Source organism: Xenopus laevis, chromosome 8L (assembly GCF_017654675.1).
Source record: "Xenopus laevis strain J_2021 chromosome 8L, Xenopus_laevis_v10.1, whole genome shotgun sequence".
Classification (NCBI taxonomy): domain Eukaryota; kingdom Metazoa; phylum Chordata; class Amphibia; order Anura; family Pipidae; genus Xenopus; species Xenopus laevis.
In genome coordinates, this window is record NC_054385.1 from 129,100,073 (window position 1) to 129,119,276 (window position 19,204).

The 19,204-nt window shown below is 41.3% G+C and overlaps 1 protein-coding gene across 1 annotated transcript; it reads right to left on the minus strand.

Moving 5' to 3' along the window:
- Positions 1–1,295: 1,295 nt before the first annotated feature.
- On the minus strand, positions 1,296–18,822 carry LOC108699438 (NACHT, LRR and PYD domains-containing protein 14). Its single transcript, XM_018231522.2, has 10 exons — positions 18,766–18,822; positions 17,947–18,001; positions 16,195–16,355; positions 15,179–15,356; positions 12,344–12,406; positions 9,521–11,231; positions 8,533–8,619; positions 7,417–7,587; positions 4,296–4,460; positions 1,296–3,342 (listed from the first exon to the last, which is right to left on the minus strand). The coding sequence occupies exons 2-10, from the start codon at positions 17,978–17,980 to the stop codon at positions 3,261–3,263; spliced, it is 2,652 nt and encodes an 883-aa protein (XP_018087011.1). The 5' UTR covers positions 17,981–18,001; positions 18,766–18,822; the 3' UTR covers positions 1,296–3,260.
- Between the last annotated feature and the right edge of the window lie 382 nt (positions 18,823–19,204).

A 19,204-nucleotide genomic window follows, 5' to 3' on the forward strand; every position in this document is an offset into this window, starting at 1 on the left:
TTGCTCTACAAAGAAAAACATTCTCTGGCTAATGATCTTGACGTGCTGCCTGCTGGAATTTATTTGAATTACAGCTAATCATTTAAAACAAAGCTGAATTGGCCTCAGATTTGTGGAAAGGCCACCAAGGCCCGGCCTAGGGCAGCAAGATATTAAGGGCGGCATGCTGCCCAACCACACCCACATTGTTTCAGAAACACTGGGGATGAGCAGGAGATACAATCGTTTTTAAAATGTCCCATGTGCCAATCCCCATTGCTCCAGTCCCAAAGATGAAAATTTGTGTGAATAAAGGGGGTGAGTAAAGGGTGAATAAGGCGCCCGCTATGTTTATCCAGCCATGATTGGCTTACTAGTTCATTATATTGAAAAAGCTGGGACCATATGAATAACCAGACAGACGATTAAAAGATAAGTACGTTTTTTTTGTAAAATCCCCTAAGATATCTTTAAACATCCCCCAGAATAACATACAGTACCTTCCTCTCTCCATTGAGTCTTATTTGTTTTCTAAATTACAAGCAACTCGGCTTCAGTTCTTCCATTTACTTTATTTTCTAGCGTGAAGCTCTCCTTCTCTCTCTGACTCAAAGAGGTGCCTACTGGGCATGCTCACTGCCTCTGCTCCAATGGAAATCAATCAGACATGCACAGTAGGCACCTCTTTCTTATGCAAGTCTTCACATCAGCACTATTATAAGATCTTATTGTATCATACTGAAACCATTACTATAATAATTCCATAGTATAATGATGTCACATCATCTTTTTAATGGTATGATGCCATTATGAAATGTTAAACTGGTATAACATCACAGTAACACCCTTATGACATCACACTAGGGGGCAGATTCATTAAGGGTCGAATTTCGAAGTTAAAAATACTTCGAAATTCGACCCTCGAATTGAAATCCTTCGACTTCGAATATCGAAGTCGAAGGATTTAGCGCTAAACGTTCGTTCGATCGATCGAAGGATTTTTCGTTCGATCGAACGATTAAATCCTTCGAATCGAACGATTCGAAGGATTTTAATCCAACGATCGAAGGAAAATCCTTCGATCAAAAAAAGGTTAGCAAACCTATGGGGACCTTCCCCATAGGCTAACATTGACTTCGGTAGGTTTTATCTGCCGAAGTAGGGGGTCGAAGTTTTTTATAAAGGGAAAGTACTTCGACTATCGAATGGTCGAATAGTCGAACGATTTTTCGTTCGATTCGTTCGATTTCGTTCGTATTCGAACTAATTTAACCAATTCGATGGTCGAAGTACCCAAAAAATACTTCGAAATTCGAATTTTTTTCATTCGAATCCTTCACTCGAGCTTAGTGAATCGGCCCCAAGAAGTAGTAATAATAGCATTAGTAGTATTTATTTTCAAAAGTTCATGTTCTTGTTGTAGAATTGCCCTGACCAGACCAGGGACAGTTGAAAATGAGACTGAGGGTCAAATACGTCACCAGTACTGGATACATGGGTTGAGTTGACACCAGGCATTTACTAAGTGTCCTTCATGTGCTGGTTGTTTGCTTTACAGCTGCTATAATATGGCAATATGGCAATAGAATGCTCTGGTGTATGTGTAGCCTTATCTGTCCGGTCCATAATCAATCACAGGATTAAAATCTTCCCCTGGTATTTCCTATCCATTTTGCAAATAAGCATGGTGTGTCTTGGTCACACAATTTGAAATGACCCTGTACTGTATAAAGATACTCTTTCCTTAAATGAGTTTCCAGCACTAACAGTACCTGAGCCTCCTACTTCCCATAATACCTAAAGGCCAACAAACATTTAGTAGGAACATTAAGGTGTGACTGGGCAAGTCGTAGTCTAAAGTTGTCCCATCATGGAGGCAACCTCATCAAAGAGCTCTAACCGTCAAATCAAATTGCAGACCTGATGTACCATAGGCCTACGTGGGAAAGGGGGAGCAACAGCACAAATAAAGACATAAAACAGAAGTAACGATAAACATAACATGAACAGTTAGAAATGTATAATAACTATTGTAGGTGGCAACTACCCAACGACTTGTGTCTCTATAATCCCTACAATTGACTGGGATACAAACAGTAGAATATTAACTGGGCACCTTTCACCCTCTCACAGGACATCTAAATGATATCTATATGGATTGTTTCTTATGAATTAGGGTTTATTACAGCCATGGAAAAGCAACATGGAATCATCACAATCTTCTCAATAAGAGTCATGTTGATTTGCTTCTTGTTATCATATCAACGAAAAGAAAGTCTGGCTTGGTGGGTTGGTCTGGGAGACTCAAGCCAGGGAGTTCCAGGGAAACAGGGTTACTGATCTTTGAAGCCTGATCTTGGATAGCAAGCACAATCTTGGATGAATTGGAAACAGGACTGGGCCAAGTTGACCGGGCTCCCTACGGGCAGGGGTGGGGATGGCGGAAGAGGGGAGGGCAGGGGTGGGGATTCCAAGGGGAGGGGTGAGGATAGTGGCAGAGGGGTGGGAAGGGGTAAAGAAAGTGGCAGAGGGGAGGGAAGAGGTGGGGATAGTGGCAGAGGGGAGGGCAGAGGTGGGGATAGCGGCAGAGGGGAGGGCAGGGGTGGGGATAGCGAGTGGAGGGGTGAGGATAGCGGCAGAGGGGAGGGAAGGGATAAAGAAAGTGGCAGAGGGGAGGGCAGAGGTGGGGATAGCGGCAGAGGGGAGGGCAGAGGTGGGGATAGCGGCAGAGGGGAGGGCAGGGGTGGGTTATAGCGGCAGAGGGGCGGAAAGGGGTAGAGAAAGTGGCAGAGGGGAGGACAGGAGTGGGGAGAGTGGCAGAGGGGAGGGCAGAAGACTGAGGCGAACAAACACAAACTAGGGGTAGGCAGAAGACCCTTTAACAGGTAGCTGCCTATCGCCCCACTATCGTTGTGCCTTAGGCAGGCGCCTCTTTTGCCTACCCCTAGTTCCGGCCCTGATTGGAATTTTGTGAAATAAAGTTTCTACCCAAGTCTCGATGGGTGTATTTCTTAGGGTGTATTTCTTACGGTATATTCCATCCATATCTGAACAGCAGATGACAGGTACTTTAGGTAAAATATTACTATAAGGAATAACAACACTGATTACCTCAGGGCATTCTATGTTGATGGACAAAGTAGCTACAGTGGAGCACAGAAGCAGAACATTCCACTGTTCCCAGCAGTAACCAGGCTCACAGTCGTGGATACACTGGTTTGTAAGAATATACAACATATACATAGCACCTCCTTGTGTAATTGTTGGATAGTTACTCTTCATCACAAAATAATGTTCACACCCGGTCTTTGGAGCTGCTCTAGTTGTTTTTCTGTGTTTTCAGAAAAGGAATTCATCCCCACCCTAGAGAGGAGAAACAGAGGAATCATGTCATTACCCATAAGGCTTATACGTATACAGAAAATCTCATGCTAATGGGTGACATTTCATAAATTGTGGGCAAAATAATATATATATAATGTTATTTTCTAATAATGTTATATAATACACAAAAGCCATGATTATCTTATAAATTATATCCTTATAAACGGTGAGTTCTGATGTCATCAGTTATAAACGGTGAGTTCTGATGTCATTTGTCACATGACTCACTAAATTTGTGTATTATAATAAATAAAGTACCCCCAGTTGCAAAACATGAGGATATTAAAAGTTACCTCCGAGTTCCATGACCTGTATAAAAACACTCAGCCTTCGGCCTCGTACTTTTATATGGTCATGAAACTCCTCTGTAACTTATAATATCCTTATATTTTTCAAGAGGGGGTACTTTATTCACTATATATTGGGGTGTAACAAAGTAAAAAGAAGAGCAAGTCACTGAAGACAATGCCATTTTATATTTAATGGTTCCTATTTCTATACAACCTGTCTTCTAAGTCTCATGGAGTGGGGACCTCTTTATATTTATAACTTAATTTGCTAATGATATTATATTTAGTTTTAACAAAGAAAACCCAACCAATGCTGGGGGGGGGGGTCAACTGAATTCAGATTGCAACCCAGGCAGTCTTTAAAACAGCACAGAAGACTCAACAGTCACTGGAGGTCAAAAGAATTTAAAGGTTCAGATTAATACCCAACCAGTGTTCTAAATTACATGGAGGAGAAAATACTATATACCTGTATATTTTAATTTACTAATAATGTTGAGATGTAACAAAGGAAACACAGGCTTAACCTACAGTTAATTGATTCATAACTTGGAACTTTACTCTAAATTCCTTCCCCTAGTCTTGAGTAAACACAACAAAACATGGTATCATTTAGAATATTAATTGACCATCTCTGTTTACCTGATCTCCTTCAGGCTGGGGTGCTCCAGTATAAGTTTGCGTATATGGGGGTAACCAGTATCGCCAAAGAAATTGTTGCTGATATTGAGGTGTGTGAGGCTGGTGTTTTTAGTCAAAGAAAGCAGCGATGCAGTGTATTCTGGGATCAGCTTTGTCTCCTGGAGCCTGCAGTAGATATAGAGCAGAAAAGGGTTGCATTCGTTTGCTGGATGCATGTTACTATTTGTAATGTCCATTTGAACTTTGAGAATCACCCAACATTATTTGGCTCTCATAAGAGAGAAGTAGATTATACTGTCCGCACTAAGGGGCAAATTTACTAAAAGGTGAAGTGGCTAAGGCTAGTGGAAATTTGCCAGCTTGACGTCATTTTGCCACTTCGTCGATTTACTAACGGGGCCTGTCGTAAATTCCCTAGCGAAGTAGACATACTCTATTACTACTTCGCACCCTAAGGCCAGGTGAAGTCGCGCTCTGACGAAGGGACGTATCTACGCTAATTCACTAACTTGCGGATTTTACTGAACGTTACCTCTTGTGCCAGACTTGCCTTCACCACCTCAGACCAGGCGAAGTGCAATAGAGTAGATAGGAGGATCTTCAAAAATAGTTTAAATCTTTTCTAAGTCCCAAAAAACGCTGGCGTCTTTTACATTTTTCAGGTTGATAGGCAGAAAAAGATTGAAAATTCTTTTTGGCGTACCCTCCTTCCCCCCTACATTTCCTAAAATATGGCACCTAAACTAAACAGTGGGCACATGTGTAGGGCAATGTAAGACCTCTATTTTATTTAATGAATGTTTCCCAGGCTTGTGTAGTATAAATGTAATTTATGCTGTATATAGGTCCATTGTTTTTTAACTTGGCGCCGTATGCAAATTAGGCTTCGCTAGCGTAACTTTGCTTGACGAATTAACGCTAGCACAACTTCGCTACCTTTTGCCTCCCTGTGCACAACTTTGGATTTTAGTGAATTTGAGCAGTCCTGGCGAAACTACACCTGGCGAAGTGCAGCGAAGCCCCGGCTAGCACATTTTCGGCGCTTAGTGAATTTGCCCCTAAGACTGAGGTTCCAGTCATGTAGAAACAACCTCGGAACCCACAAAGTTCTATAGTGTTAGTGATGCAGGAGACATGTACAGATGCAGCCACTTTGGTTTGTCTGTTTGACACAGAATAACTAAACACAGATATCCCATTTATCTCATTTAACACAGAAAACTGCGTCACAACATCCCATCTAATTAAAGCATTCACCATTGTGAACAATGGTGCTTTGGTATGCTAATGAAAAGGTTAAATGCATTAAATGAGTTAAGATGACTTTAGATAGCACAGTTTATTCAATTAACTCTGAGTCATGACGCATTTAACTCACAAATCCAAGTGGCTTCATCTGTATGGAAGAGAGAAAAAGAAAGTATCCCTTTTCAATCAAAAGATTACTTTGAAAAAGCAATTTGCGAAACGCGCGACGGCTTCTTATTTTTATACAGCCGGTTCATACCATTTTAGCTAAAATCTTTTTAACCACTTTTTTGGAAAGTGAAATTGTTGTTCTTTCTTTTTTTAGCTCTGACTAAGAAGATCTCATCTTCACGCTTACAACCTGTTTTCACTATAAGTGCTCTGCCACAGTCCCAGAAGCACTGACTTCTCGCTCTTTGCGGGGTCTGTAATTAGCCAAATGACCAGTTAGATTACAAGGGACTTCTCCACCCCTCGTTATTTCCTTTTCCTACTTTTCTCACGAAATCAGAGCTACCAAATTTCCTTTTTTTTAAAAAAAAAAAAAAAAAAATTTATGAATTGGATAATTTAATTAATTCCTTGGCACTTTCTCATTCCATTATTGTAATATCAATTATTTGTTAACTCTTCATTGTTCATAATTGAAACTAGAACTGGGAAAGAATTCCAAATGAATGCATATAGCAATGAATTGTATATTAAAATTAATTTTATTTATTCACAAATCAATTTACCACTGAATCACTTTAAAAAAATCTGTACGCTCAATTGTTTAAAAGCCTCAACAGAGATTAATTAATCAATTCAATTAATCTATGCACTTGCACTTTATTGATGTAATTATTTGGTGGGAATAAGAAATACAGAAGGAGCCAATTGTTTTAAGTGTTAAACACAATATAGAAACACTTACAGGGGACAAGTATTACCCCCTGTTCCTTGTTTAGTCACTTCAATAGAAACAGTGCGTTAGTAGGGACTTAAAGGAGAAGGAAAGCTAGTAAGGCAGTTTATTGCCAATAGATTAGCCACAATAGTGCAAGCTATAACACTATATTTTTTCTGCAGAGTGCTTTACCATACCCAAATAATTAGCTCTTGAAGCTCTCTGTTTGCTTAGGATAGCAGCTGCCATATTGGCTTGGTGTGACATCACTTCCTGCCTGAGTCTCTCCCTGCTCACTCATAGCTCTGGGCTCAGATTACAGCAGGGAGGGGAGGAGGGTGGGGGAAAAGGGAGGGGGTAGAGGGAGAGAGGAGCAAACTGAGCATGCTCAAGCCCTAGCCCTGGAGGTTAATGCTGAAAACAGGAAGTCTGATACAGAAGCCCATGTGTACACATTTGAAGGAAATAATTGTTGTGTTTCTTTTGACAGAGGACTCAGAGCAGCATTACTTTGAGGGTTTACTGGTGTATTTATATAGACCGTTCTGGTAAACTTTACTTTGTTTTAACCTTTCCTTCTCCTTTAAGATTCGTCCTTGGTGTTTCTTTTGAGTGAAAAGGGATACTTTATTTTTCTCTCTTCCATACAAACTTGAATATACTGACTTAAGTCAGATCCCTTATTCAATCAATTTGAAATATCCAGCGCTAGATAATTTTTTCTTTCAATCCTGATGCAGGAGACATAAAACCTATAGCAACATCTATGCCCTATTGTGGCCTGTGTTAGGCAGGCTCTAAGTCAGGGACTTTCTAAATGATCCCTAATGTTTTCTATTACAACTGAGAGTTAGGGACTGCCATAAGCACCCAGGAATGCCAGTCTTATTCTGTATTTGCTAACCTAATTAATAAATAAAAACTGACCCTATTTATCCAAGGGCCTACCCTTTCCTCAGTCCTCCAGTGCTGTTTTATACTCACTCCAAACTCTCTATCCTGCATGTAGGGTCAGAAAGAGCCTTCAGCAACTGATAGAAATTTTCCCCAGCCAGTTTGTTCTTAGACAGGTCAAGTTCCCTTAAGGAGTTGTTTTCTTTGACCGCAAAAGCCAACAAGATACAGCTTTCCTCCGTCAAGCCGTTCTTCATCAACCTAAAATGCCAAAACAAGACAACAAAGAGACTGGTTAAAACGTCGCAAGCCATAAAATGTTATCCTGCCTCCAATATTTCCACAGGGATCAGTAAAATAAATCCAACCTTCCCGATACCTTAGTTACATGTATAAACATCACTGTAGGAGATGTCCCCAAAGTCATCCAAGGCATTAAGAGAATACATCATCACAACAATATATTCCAACTTAATTTCATTATAGGGAATGGATTTCTATTGTCTGGGTATGAGGATAGAATGAGAGGATCCATTTTTAAAGGAGAAGGAAAGGCAAACGATAAATAGGCCTCTAATCAAAGTCTTGCGGACATGGAATCTACATGATTAGAAAGGACTATGTGGCTTGCTACCTTAGCAAATTTGATGGTCTTGGGGTGTATATTAAAGGTAAATAGGTATTTATTTCTGCCTTTCCTTCTCCTTTAAACAAATAATTGAAGTGGCCTATGTTCTGGTCCAATAAATGCAATCTGAAAACTCGGAAAATCTACAGGTGTGATGACTCAAAAAGAGATGCCACTAACTGGTTCCAAATCCAAAGCAAAGCCAATTTGGTTGCTATCAAATCTGAATTAAAAGGCTGTAGGAATCGGTAAAACTAGCTCTATAAGCATTTTCCCCGCTATGCATATAAGCTTTACTTTCCATAGACTTCTTGAGGTCTGAATATAACTGAAGGAGTCTATGGCAGGAGAATTCAGATGAGGACCTAGCTGCTTTAGACTCACAATGATCACACCCACTCCATGCATGAATACTATATACTGTATGTAACATATATATAGCCCAGTTATTAATGTCTCAGCTACATCACCAAAACGTTATTAATGCTAATTCCATGTATTGCGTGTTAACTGGGAAATTGTGATTCAACTGTGAATTGGTATTGAAAGTAAAACTCAATGTGAAAAGGGGTATTTACCTGAGAGTTCTGATTCTGCACTGAGGGTTGGTTAATATAGAATAAATACATTGCATGTCCTCATCTCTAAGATTATTTTTGGTGAGCCTGTACAGAATAAAAGAGAGAGAGAGAAAAAAAATTAGAAGCAGAACAGAAGTTCTTCATCCAGTAATGAAGTTGCAGAACTACATACAAGTCAAAAACTGTTTCAGATAAGTATTCTGTAAAATATTTTTAGGAAAATTTAGCTGCCCTGTGGCACTGTGAAGTCAAGGGAACTCTACAGTGTCAGTAGTCTAAGGTCTTTGTTTTTGCCAGTTTTACTTCTACATGGCAAGTACTGGATGGCTATAACATCTTTCCTCCACATAGCAGCAGGCCCTCCTGTCTGGGAGAGCAAGTTATTATGGTGGTCTAACAATGGACTATCAATTTCACTGAGCTACATTGAACTATAGTGGATCCCTACATGGACGTTAGACCCATGCTGTTCCAGGTTGGCTGACCATAGAAATGCTAATTGGGGTGCACTGGACAACCTGGTTTTCCATTTTGATTGACCAGTTACAGTACAGTCTTACCAGAGTGTGATCATCCAAAATACTCAAAGGCCTCACATAATGATGTTCTAGAGTTTGGGTTGAAATAACCAAGTTTTAGGACCTGGCTGCTGACATACAGCAATACTTCTGCTCAACTACAATGGTCAACCTTAAAAGAATATTTGAACTTCTGATCCTGTGCAATTAGTGGTGTACTCCCAGCTGTACTCTGGTAAAGGGGGGGGGGGGCTGACACATGTTTATGTCAACACAATAAACCTATTGCAGGGAATGCTCTGCAGTGACATTTGTCCCTAGACTAAAGAATCATTCTGTGGTCTGGTAGGACATGTGGGTCAGGAGCTGAAATTTAAGGACCTCCATCTATAAACCAGTTGAATAATTGGTCAATTATTGGGAAAACACATCCATGTGAAGGCAAATTTAATAAATGAATGACCTACTCGAGAACTGCAATGCTATGAAGTGCTGGTGCTAGCCTCTCCAGTCCTTCGCTCTGAATAAAACAAGCACTCAGGTCCAGATGTTCTGTTTCGCCACAGGATTCTAGGATAAAAGCCAACACTGTGCAGTCTAGAGGTGCAAGGTAAAATTCTGAAAAATCAAATATTTGGTTTGATCCAATGGTGGAGGATACAAGACCCTTATTCCTGGATTCAGCAAGGCAGGCAAATACATTGAGAATATTCCTCTTGTTGGCATCCAGTCCCTCTGGATCCCAAACTTGAGTGACTGTCTCCTGGAGAAAACTAATGACATCCTTGGAAGCTTGAGCTGATAATGTTCCTAAAGTTGGCTTCAACAGTGACCTGGTGGAGTTGTCGGAGAGCCCAGATATAAAACGAAGGAATATTTCCCTGCGTCCATCATCAAAAGATCTTGTGTTCCTAAGCGTTTCTTTCAGCTTTTCAGAAGAACAGTCCATGTAGTGAACCAGAGCAGCCAAAAACTCCTGCACTGTTAAGTGGAAGAAGGAATATGACACATGGGGAGGTTGACCGCATTCTACTATAAAGCTTGACATCATCTGCGAATAAGTGTTTGTAATATAGGACTGCACATCTTCTTTTTCAAACACAAGAGCCTGGTTAGTTAGTCCATATTCTGCCAGCCAACCAAGTGCCATCAATTCTTCCTTAGCATGAGACAAATCTTGGCTATGATTGGTAAAAATATTGCTGACAAAAGCCACAAACAGCTGTGTCACTGTTTTTGGAAGTAATGAAAAATCCGGTGGGTCATTTTTTCCCTGTGTTTTGAAAGACATTGCTAAAACTGTACAGATGATCCAGCAATAAGCCGGGATGTAACAGAACGTATATAGAATTCCATTTTCCCTAACATAATGGAATGCCTTTTTTGCCACCACCTCATTTTGAAAAAAATGTTTAAAATACTTTTCTCTCTGCCTGGGGAAGAATCCCACAATTTCCGACATTCTATGAAAAATATCAACATCAATTTCTGCCACTCTGGTTGGGCGGCTGGTTATGAGCACAGAGCAGCCTCTGAGAAGAGTCTGTTTCACCAAACTGGACACAATGATGCTGATATCCCCAGGTGATTGTGGGTCGTTGCACGGATGACAGGACTTAAAATCCACCTGCTTTTTGCTTTCGTCTAACCCATCAAAAATAAAAAGCAGCTTTTCTGGGTTTTGAAAGATTCTCTCAAGCTCACCATGGAGATATGGATATCCACTGAGGATCATTTGTGCCAAGCTGGTCTTGTCCATTGTGTTGAGATCCCGGAATTTGAATAAGAAGACAAAAGCGAATCTCTGGTAGAGTTCTCCACTTACCCAGTCATAGACAAACTTCTGCATTAATGTGGTTTTCCCCACCCCTGGCACTCCGCTCACCAGCACTGTATGTGGCACACATCTCTTTCTGTGGCACCAGCGGAACAGCCGGTTAGGGCTAATCCTCTCCAAATTACTCTGAGCTCTCTGTAAGTAATGTTCATGTATTCCCCCTGTTGCAATGAGCTCATGCTGAGAATATGTCCTAAAGTGCTGGTTGGAGACAACAATGAGGTCTAAATAGCGCTCAGAGATATGGAAACTCTGACTCTCAGTGGTTAATCCTGGAGCTCTGTGTTCCACCAGATTCTGAGTTTTCTCCTGAAGAAACTCTCTATGCTGTAATTGGCAGGCTGGGGATATAAAAAGGAAATAGTAATTTAACTTCAAAAGTAGTGGATTACAATTTTTTTTTACAAAAGTTTCTGGTTGAAGCCCCCCTCATGTCCTCACTTACTGACAAGTAACTTATTTGTGCTCTGGGTACCCCTGAAACTATAGCAGAATGACTGTTACCCCAATATTTCTATATATCTGTAACCTTGTTATGAGCTAAGGGGGCCCAGCCTGAAGGTCAGTTAGGGTTAGATTTGGGGTAAGTGTTTATTTGTACCCTGGGTACCCCTGGAACTATAGCAGGGTGACTGTTACCCCAATGTTTCTATATATCTGTAACCTTGTTATGAGCTAAGGGGGCCCAGTCTGATGGTCAATTAGGGGGAGATTTGGGGTGAGTGCTTATTTGTGCCCTGGGTACCCCTGGAACTATAGCAGGGTGACTGTTACCCCAATGTTTCTATATATCTGTAACCTTGTTATGAGCTAAGGGGGCCCAGCCTGAAGGCCAGTTAGGGGGAGATTTGGGGTGAGTGCTTATTTGTACCCTGGGTACCCCTGGAACTATAGCAGGGTGACTGTTACCCCAATGTTTCTATATAGCTGAAACCTTGCTATGAATTAAGGGAGTCAAGCCTGAAAGATAATTAGGGTAAAATTTGGGGTAAGTGCTTAGGGGGCTCAGCCTGAAGGCCGGTTAGGGTGATATTGGGAGTGAGTGCTTATTTGTGTCCTGGAACTGATTCTGGGCAAGAACACAATGTCCAATCCTGAGTAAGACCACACCTTAGAAGGGGGGGTATGAGAGAAACATCCAGACAAGGGATTTAACAAAATAGAATAGAATATTAAGAATATCAGACTGACTAGAACTAGACAGTACATTCTGAATATGGTGGAAAGAATGGTAAACTTCTCCTATAAAGAAAAGACATGACAATATGTGCTTACTCCCCAGTAAAAGCTTCTTAATAGGAAACACACTCACTGGGACTGGACTAAATAAAAACCTTTAAAGTAAAGATCATGTTAACATCATGCAAATACATAGTAGCTCGGGTGAGGACTCCTGTATTTTTATTCAAATGCTAAATGACAAACAAGAAATCATAACGGAATATGTCCCTACCTTGAAGACTTCCAGGTAAATCGTGACCCTGCTTGTCCAATAGAATCCACTGCTCAAGCTCATCTGAAAATAAAGCATATGCTCTTTGGGCTTAATGCATTCAAATAATGAGGCAATGAACCAAGCCAACCAAGCATTGATCTTAAAAGCTCTTCTTCTATAAATCAAAGACTTGTCCATTCACCCTCTAAAAAACTGCTGCAAGATCCTTGCACTTGCTCATTACAGTTGCAAAAGAACTATGGGAGCTTTTATGTTGACAATGAATATGTGACCTCCATAGGGTCTGAATATCTCTAGATATATCCACAGAATAAGATCAGATAGAATGATACAGTCTATTATAGGTAGGGTACTGATGACTGCAACACACTAGAAGTGTAGAACATCTCCACATGTTGTACAACCTGTCGCATCAACATCAACATCTTTCCTCATTCTGAAAAGAACAAAAATGACAAAGTAATACTGACACTACAACTTTTCTTTTCAAAATATTAATCTACATTAAAAGTTACCTATAGGTCATGATGATCATTTTTCACTGATAAAGCTGCTTTTGTAAGTAATTGTTACTTGAAGATCCTAAACCTGACTGTTTTACCAACCTGATTGTCCCATCTCAACATGTCAGTTAGGGGCAAATTCACTAACCAGCGGAGTTGCGCTAGCGCAGGCTTCGCCACACTTCGCCAGGCAAAGTTTCGCAAGGGCACTGCTAATTCACTAAAATCCGTAGTTGCGCTCTGGGAAGCGAACGGTGGCGAAGTTGCGCTAGCGTTAATTCGTCAAGGAAAGCGAAGTTACGCTAGTGATGCCTAATTTGCATACGGTGCCAAGTTAAAGTACAATGGACGTATATGTAGCAACAAATACATTACACTACACAAGCCTGGGAAAGCTCCATAAAATAAAATAGAGGTTATATTGCCCTACACATGAGCCCACTGTATAGTTTAGGTGCCATATGTTAGGAAATGTAGGGGGGAAGGAGGGTACCCCCAAAAAAATGTATGATCTTTTTCAGCCTATCAACCTTCAAAAAAGGAAAAGACGCCAGTGTTTTTTGGGATTTAGAATAAATTTCAACTTTTTTTGAAGCAATCCTTATCTATTCTATTGCACTTCGCCTGGTCTGAGGTGGCGAAGGCAAGTCTGGCGCAAGAGGTAACATTCAGTAAAATGCGCAAGTTAGTGAATTAGCGTAGTTACGTCCCTTCGCGATAGCGCAACTTCGTCTGGCGTAAGGGTGCGAAATAGCGCTAGAGTAGGTCCACTTCGCTAGCGAATTTACACCAGCACCCATTATTAAATCGGCGAAGTAACGAAATGACGTCATGCTGGCGAATTTGCGCTAGCGTTAGGCGCTTCGCACTTTAGTGAATTTGCCCCTTAGAGTTTCTAATGCTAACAGACTCGTGAAGCTCAAATATGGCAGCCCCTTCATAGAGGAACAGGGTAGTAAGAAAGGAAATGTAAATACTTTTATGGCAAAATAATAAATAGCATTCAAAGACAATGTTATGATAGATAATAAAAAAGGTTATTTTCGTATGTCAGTATCTCTTTAAATGCTTTTAACAAATGTAGATATAATACGTGAGTTATTGAAATTGATTTCTCCTCTGAATAACATTCATCTGTCTACTGTTCTAGGAGGTTCCCACTAGATGGTGGGATTAATATGAAGTTGCTTCTCCCTTTGCTGCTATAACAGCCCCTACTCTTCTTGGAAGGTTCCCACTAGATAGTGGATCATTGTTGGTGGGAATAATATGAAGCTGCCTTTGACGCTATAACAGCCACTACTGTTCTAGGACAGTTCCCACTAGATGGTGAAACATTGTTGGTGGGATTCATATGAACTTGCTTCTTCCTTTGCTGCTATAACAGCCCCTACTCTTCTTGGAAGGTTCCACTAGATATTGAGACATTTGGTGGGATTACTATGACGTTCCCTTTGTTATTATAACAGCCTCTACTTTCTGGAAAGCTTCTCACTAGATGGTGAAACCTTGTAGGTTGGATTAATATGAAGTAGCTCCTCCCTTTGCTGCTATTACATCCTCTGTTTTTCTGGGAATGTTCCCACTAGATATTGAGATGGGATTAATTGACATGTTGATGGGATTAATACTAAATTCTCTTTGCTACTATAACTGCCTCTACTTTCTGGGAAGCTTCTCGCTAGATGGTGGAACATTGTTGGTTGGGTTAATATGCTTGGGTTATAATGCTTCTCCTTTTGCAGCTATTACATCCTCTGTTTTTCTGGGAATGTTTCCACTAGATGTGGGAAGTTGTCAGGATTAGCTTCAATTCCACCACAAAACAATTAAGTGACACTGATGTTTCTACCAGGCTGAGCTTGAAGTCAGCATTTCAATTCATTCCATAGGTGTTAACCTGGGTTGAGGTTCTGTGCAGTCCAGTAAACAGAAAAATCCACTACTGACCTTGGTTTGTGCATGGGGCATTATCATGCTGACGCAGGCAAGGGTATTTACCTAATTGTTACCAAAGTATAGCAAGCACAGAATTGTCAAGAATGCAGCTTTCTCCAGAGCCAAGAGATCAGGCCTAGACCATGAAAAACACAGAAAACATCCCCAGACCAAACTATACAGTCATATTACCTATCCAGGCAGGTAACTTTCTCACGGTATCTCCAAACCCAAATTGTTCCTTCAGACTGCTAGAAGGTGGAGCCTGTTTCTTCACTCTAGAAAACACTTTCCACTGCTCCAATGTCTACTGATGTATGGTGTTGCTAAGCTTACAACAGCAACATTGAAATATTTTAGGCTGTGGGGTACAAGAAATTATATGTGTTACCTATTTCAGTGAGTTCATCCAGTACCCCCAGCAAGTTGGGGTGAGGGTGATCATTCTGTAGAACATAGAGACTTTCCCAGAATCCCAACACAGCGTCTCTCCCAGATGCACGAATATCTTCTAACAACATCTCAGCAAACACGGAGGCACCACATTCCTTCTTCATAGATGCATAGTACTGCAACACAGATAAAGAAAACTGAGCTTAAAGAAGAAAGGAATACTGTACTTTGCAGGGGTAATAGGTTCTCTCATAGTTACTGAACAAAAGAAGATACCAGTAGCCATTAGATTAGGCTGGCAGGGCCAGGGACACAGGCATCCAGTATTGTGGTTAATGAGTACAGAGCAAAAGAACTGGTAGCATGTCAGCTTTAAAGGAGAAGTAAAGCCTAACTAAAGAAGTAGCTAGACATGTTGTAAATTATGTTTTGTGCTTCTGTACCAGCCCAAGACAACCACAGCCCTTTAGCATTAAAGATCTGTGTCTCCAAAGATGCCCCAGTAGCTCCCCATCTTCTTTTCTGCTGATTCACTGCACATGCTCTGTGCTGCTGTCACTTACTGAGCTTAGGGACCCACTCACAATATACAGTACACATAGAATAGAAATGTCACAATATAAGGCTGATTAGTAATTACACACATTAGTATTACACATAATTACTACATGGCAGCACAGAAACCAGTGCAATTAGCATCAGAATTTAAAAATCAGCCTGTAACATCAACTTATATTACAGCCAGGGAAGCTCATTTTCTGCTGGATAATTAGTGACGAGCCCTAAGCTTAGCTTCTCAACAGCCAATCAGAGCCCACTGAGCATGTGAGTGTCACAGACACTTTCCAAGATGGTGACCCCCTGTGACAAGTTTGAAGTCCTGGATCATTGCTGCTATTGAGAAGAAGAAACTTTATGCTGGTGCAGTATTAAAAAATACGGCATTTTTGACCAAATTAATTTTTGGGTTTAGTTCTCCTTTCAGGCCTTGTAGAGAACTTTTATGTTGCCTACCTCTACAGAGACAAGTTTGCGAGAGTTCAGCTCCCACAGGATACGCTGAGTGTCCAAAGACTGAATGATATAGATCAGATCCTCCAAGAAATGCTCATAGAATAATCCCAACTGGTGCCATTCATACTGAGATATCTTCTGTTGGAACTTCTTGAGGTCATCTAGGAGGTCAGGAAAGGCAATGACATTGAATTTTTAGAAAGCTAAATGACAGCCTCTTTTCCACAATGTTGTTTATTCACTATACTACGTGGTTGAGGGCTGGATGATAATGACATGTCATGCAGAAAGGTCAGTGGAGCTCTTAAGCAGTCTATAGGCCATAAAATGTCTTGAAAGATTAAATCTGGCTCAAGGACCTACAGTTGGACAACCTTGGTTTAGACATAATGTGTCTGAAGGGTAAGAAAAGCCTTACTATCAGCTAAAGACATATAGATGTGGCCAATATTATACCAACTGTATTGGTTGTGTTTTACATGACCAGACATGCAGAAGCTTTAGAACTGAATAGAAAAGGGCCAGTTGAGCAGAGATGATTGAGACAAAATAGGGCAAAACACAATACCTATTTAGGGCACCAAGTTCCCAGTGACCCATTCAGAGCTGCCTTAAGAGAGTCTTAAAAAGGTTGATAACCAAGACCCTGAAAGGGGACTAAGACACTGGGTTGAAGTCACTGGTGTAGATAGGTAGCCACCTGTCAATGACCTGCTACAAGGGATAATGTTCCAGCCCAAGCCCACAAAATCTGCAGCTAGATCCAATGGTCCCTTAGGACTCAGGCATGCTCCTCACAACCCACAGGTAAACCAATGGGCCTCTTAAGCATGCTCCTCACAGCCCGCAGGTAAGCCCATGGGTTCTGTAGGCCTCAGGTATGCTCCTCACAACCCACAGGTCCCCTAAATACTCAGGCATGCTCCTGACAACCCACAGGTAAGCCCATGGGTCCCTTAGGCCTCAGCCATGCTTCTCACAACCTGCAGGTAAAACCATGGTCCCCTTAGTACTCAGGCATGCTCCTGACAACCCACAGGTAAACCCATGGGCCTCTTAGGCCTCGGACATGCTCCTCAGAACCCGCAGGTAAACCCATGGGCCTCTTAGGCCTCAGACATGCTCCTCACAACCCACAGGTCCCCTAAATACTCAGGCATGCTCCTGACAACCCACAGGTAAGCCCATGGGTCCCTTAGGCCTCAGCCATGCTTCTCACAACCTGCAGGTAAAACCATGGTCCCCTTAGTACTCAGGCATGCTCCTGACAACCCACAGGTAAACCCATGGGTCCCTTAAGACTCAGGCATGCTCCTCACAACCACCAGGTAAACCCATGAGTATTTCCTCTCTACACAGCCAATTGATGTAGAGTCACATATTAAGTAAAAGCTGTATATGGGATCAGGTAGCCATGGACATGTAGCTAAAGACACCCATTTCTATGTCACACAATAAAATGAAAGAAAATGTCATTCTAAGCAACTGACTCTTGAAACTATGTAGCAGAAATCAGTTCACCATATTTCCTATAATGCAGGCTTTTTAATAGGTCTGCTAATCATCTTACAGTACAGAAAACAGAAAAAGACAAACAGACAAACAGTGCTTCAATGGCAATTGTTTCTGTTAATGTAGCGCATGGGAATACTGTATGAGTGCAAATGTAGTTAAGACAGATGTTGCCTTTTTCCCATAACCCTTTATAGATGTAAATACTATTCATTTAAAGGAAACAGAAGTCTCACTGACCATCAGTCACCACTTTTCCACGGAACTCTTCCATTCTTTCTCTCTTCTTGGCGGCCTTTAATAAAACAAGTAGATATGTTATAACAAATAACCATTAGAGGGTCTGAATGTTCCCGTAAGGCCAATGGCAACCGAGGATTACTACTGAGGAAGCAGAACCTGTGGCACATGCTCAGTGTGGTCTGGGCTGCTTAGGGATCGTCATAAACAAAGCTGCTTGAGTTCTGCATGGCTGGGAAGTAAGGCGGGGGCTACCCCTGCTGTTCATAAGTATGATTGTTTCCCTGCTCAGCAGTTAGGGACCATCTGACAATTCCTATCCACAGCAGTAAATGAAGGGAGAATTTCACTGCATACAGTCAGGTTTCTTATTGAAATAGTACATAATTTTTATCAAAGTATATTGGAGATAGGTTTCTTTTTCATTAAAGATTTTATTTTTTTGCCTTTACATGCCCTTTAAAAGCAAGATGTCTGCCAGTCACTCTTAGCTGGGAAGGAGGAATAAAGGTTTCAAGATTCTCCATACACTACAGGCCCTTAGAGTTAAGGTCTAGGTCAAGGGGTCCTGCTTTTTTTCTGTGCAGAACATTATGGCATAACAAGTGTTAAATCTTGGCCCTTCCATGTGACGTTGTCCTGCTCCACCAACAACTTTCTTTGTACCAGTGTGTGACTCACCGACAAATATACTTCCCAGGTGCCACAGTCCTGCAGCGTTCCCATGGGGGGGCTCAAGCACCAAATTAAGCACGGGGTGATTCCATTCTTGTACAATTCTATAAAAATCAGATTGATCTTATGGTTATAGTCGCTTACCTTATTGTCCGGAAGAAGTGAAAGTACAAGAACAGAATGGGGAGACCCCGCCCAGAGCACAAACAGGTTTGGGCAGCTTACGTGAATGATTGAAAACATTGTGCAGTAATTTCAGTCACACAGAACCCTGCCTGTATTATACACAGACTCCGTGCACCTCATTTATCAGCTTTGTAACACTTGTGCCAGTCTTACAAGAACCAAATCCACGAGGACTTTCAGTACAAATCCCAGTCCTACCTTGCCCCTGTCCTGACCATGTGCCATTATACTTTGGTGCAACCCTATTTAACTTGAGTCCCATAAAAAAGGGGTGACCAGTTTGCTTCCCAGAAGAGTAGGGAGCAAAGGGAACTTCATATTAATCCCCTTGCTTTGGGAAAGAGATGTTGGACAAGCAAGTGTTCCCATACTTTTGCAAATATAATGTTGCTCCTAA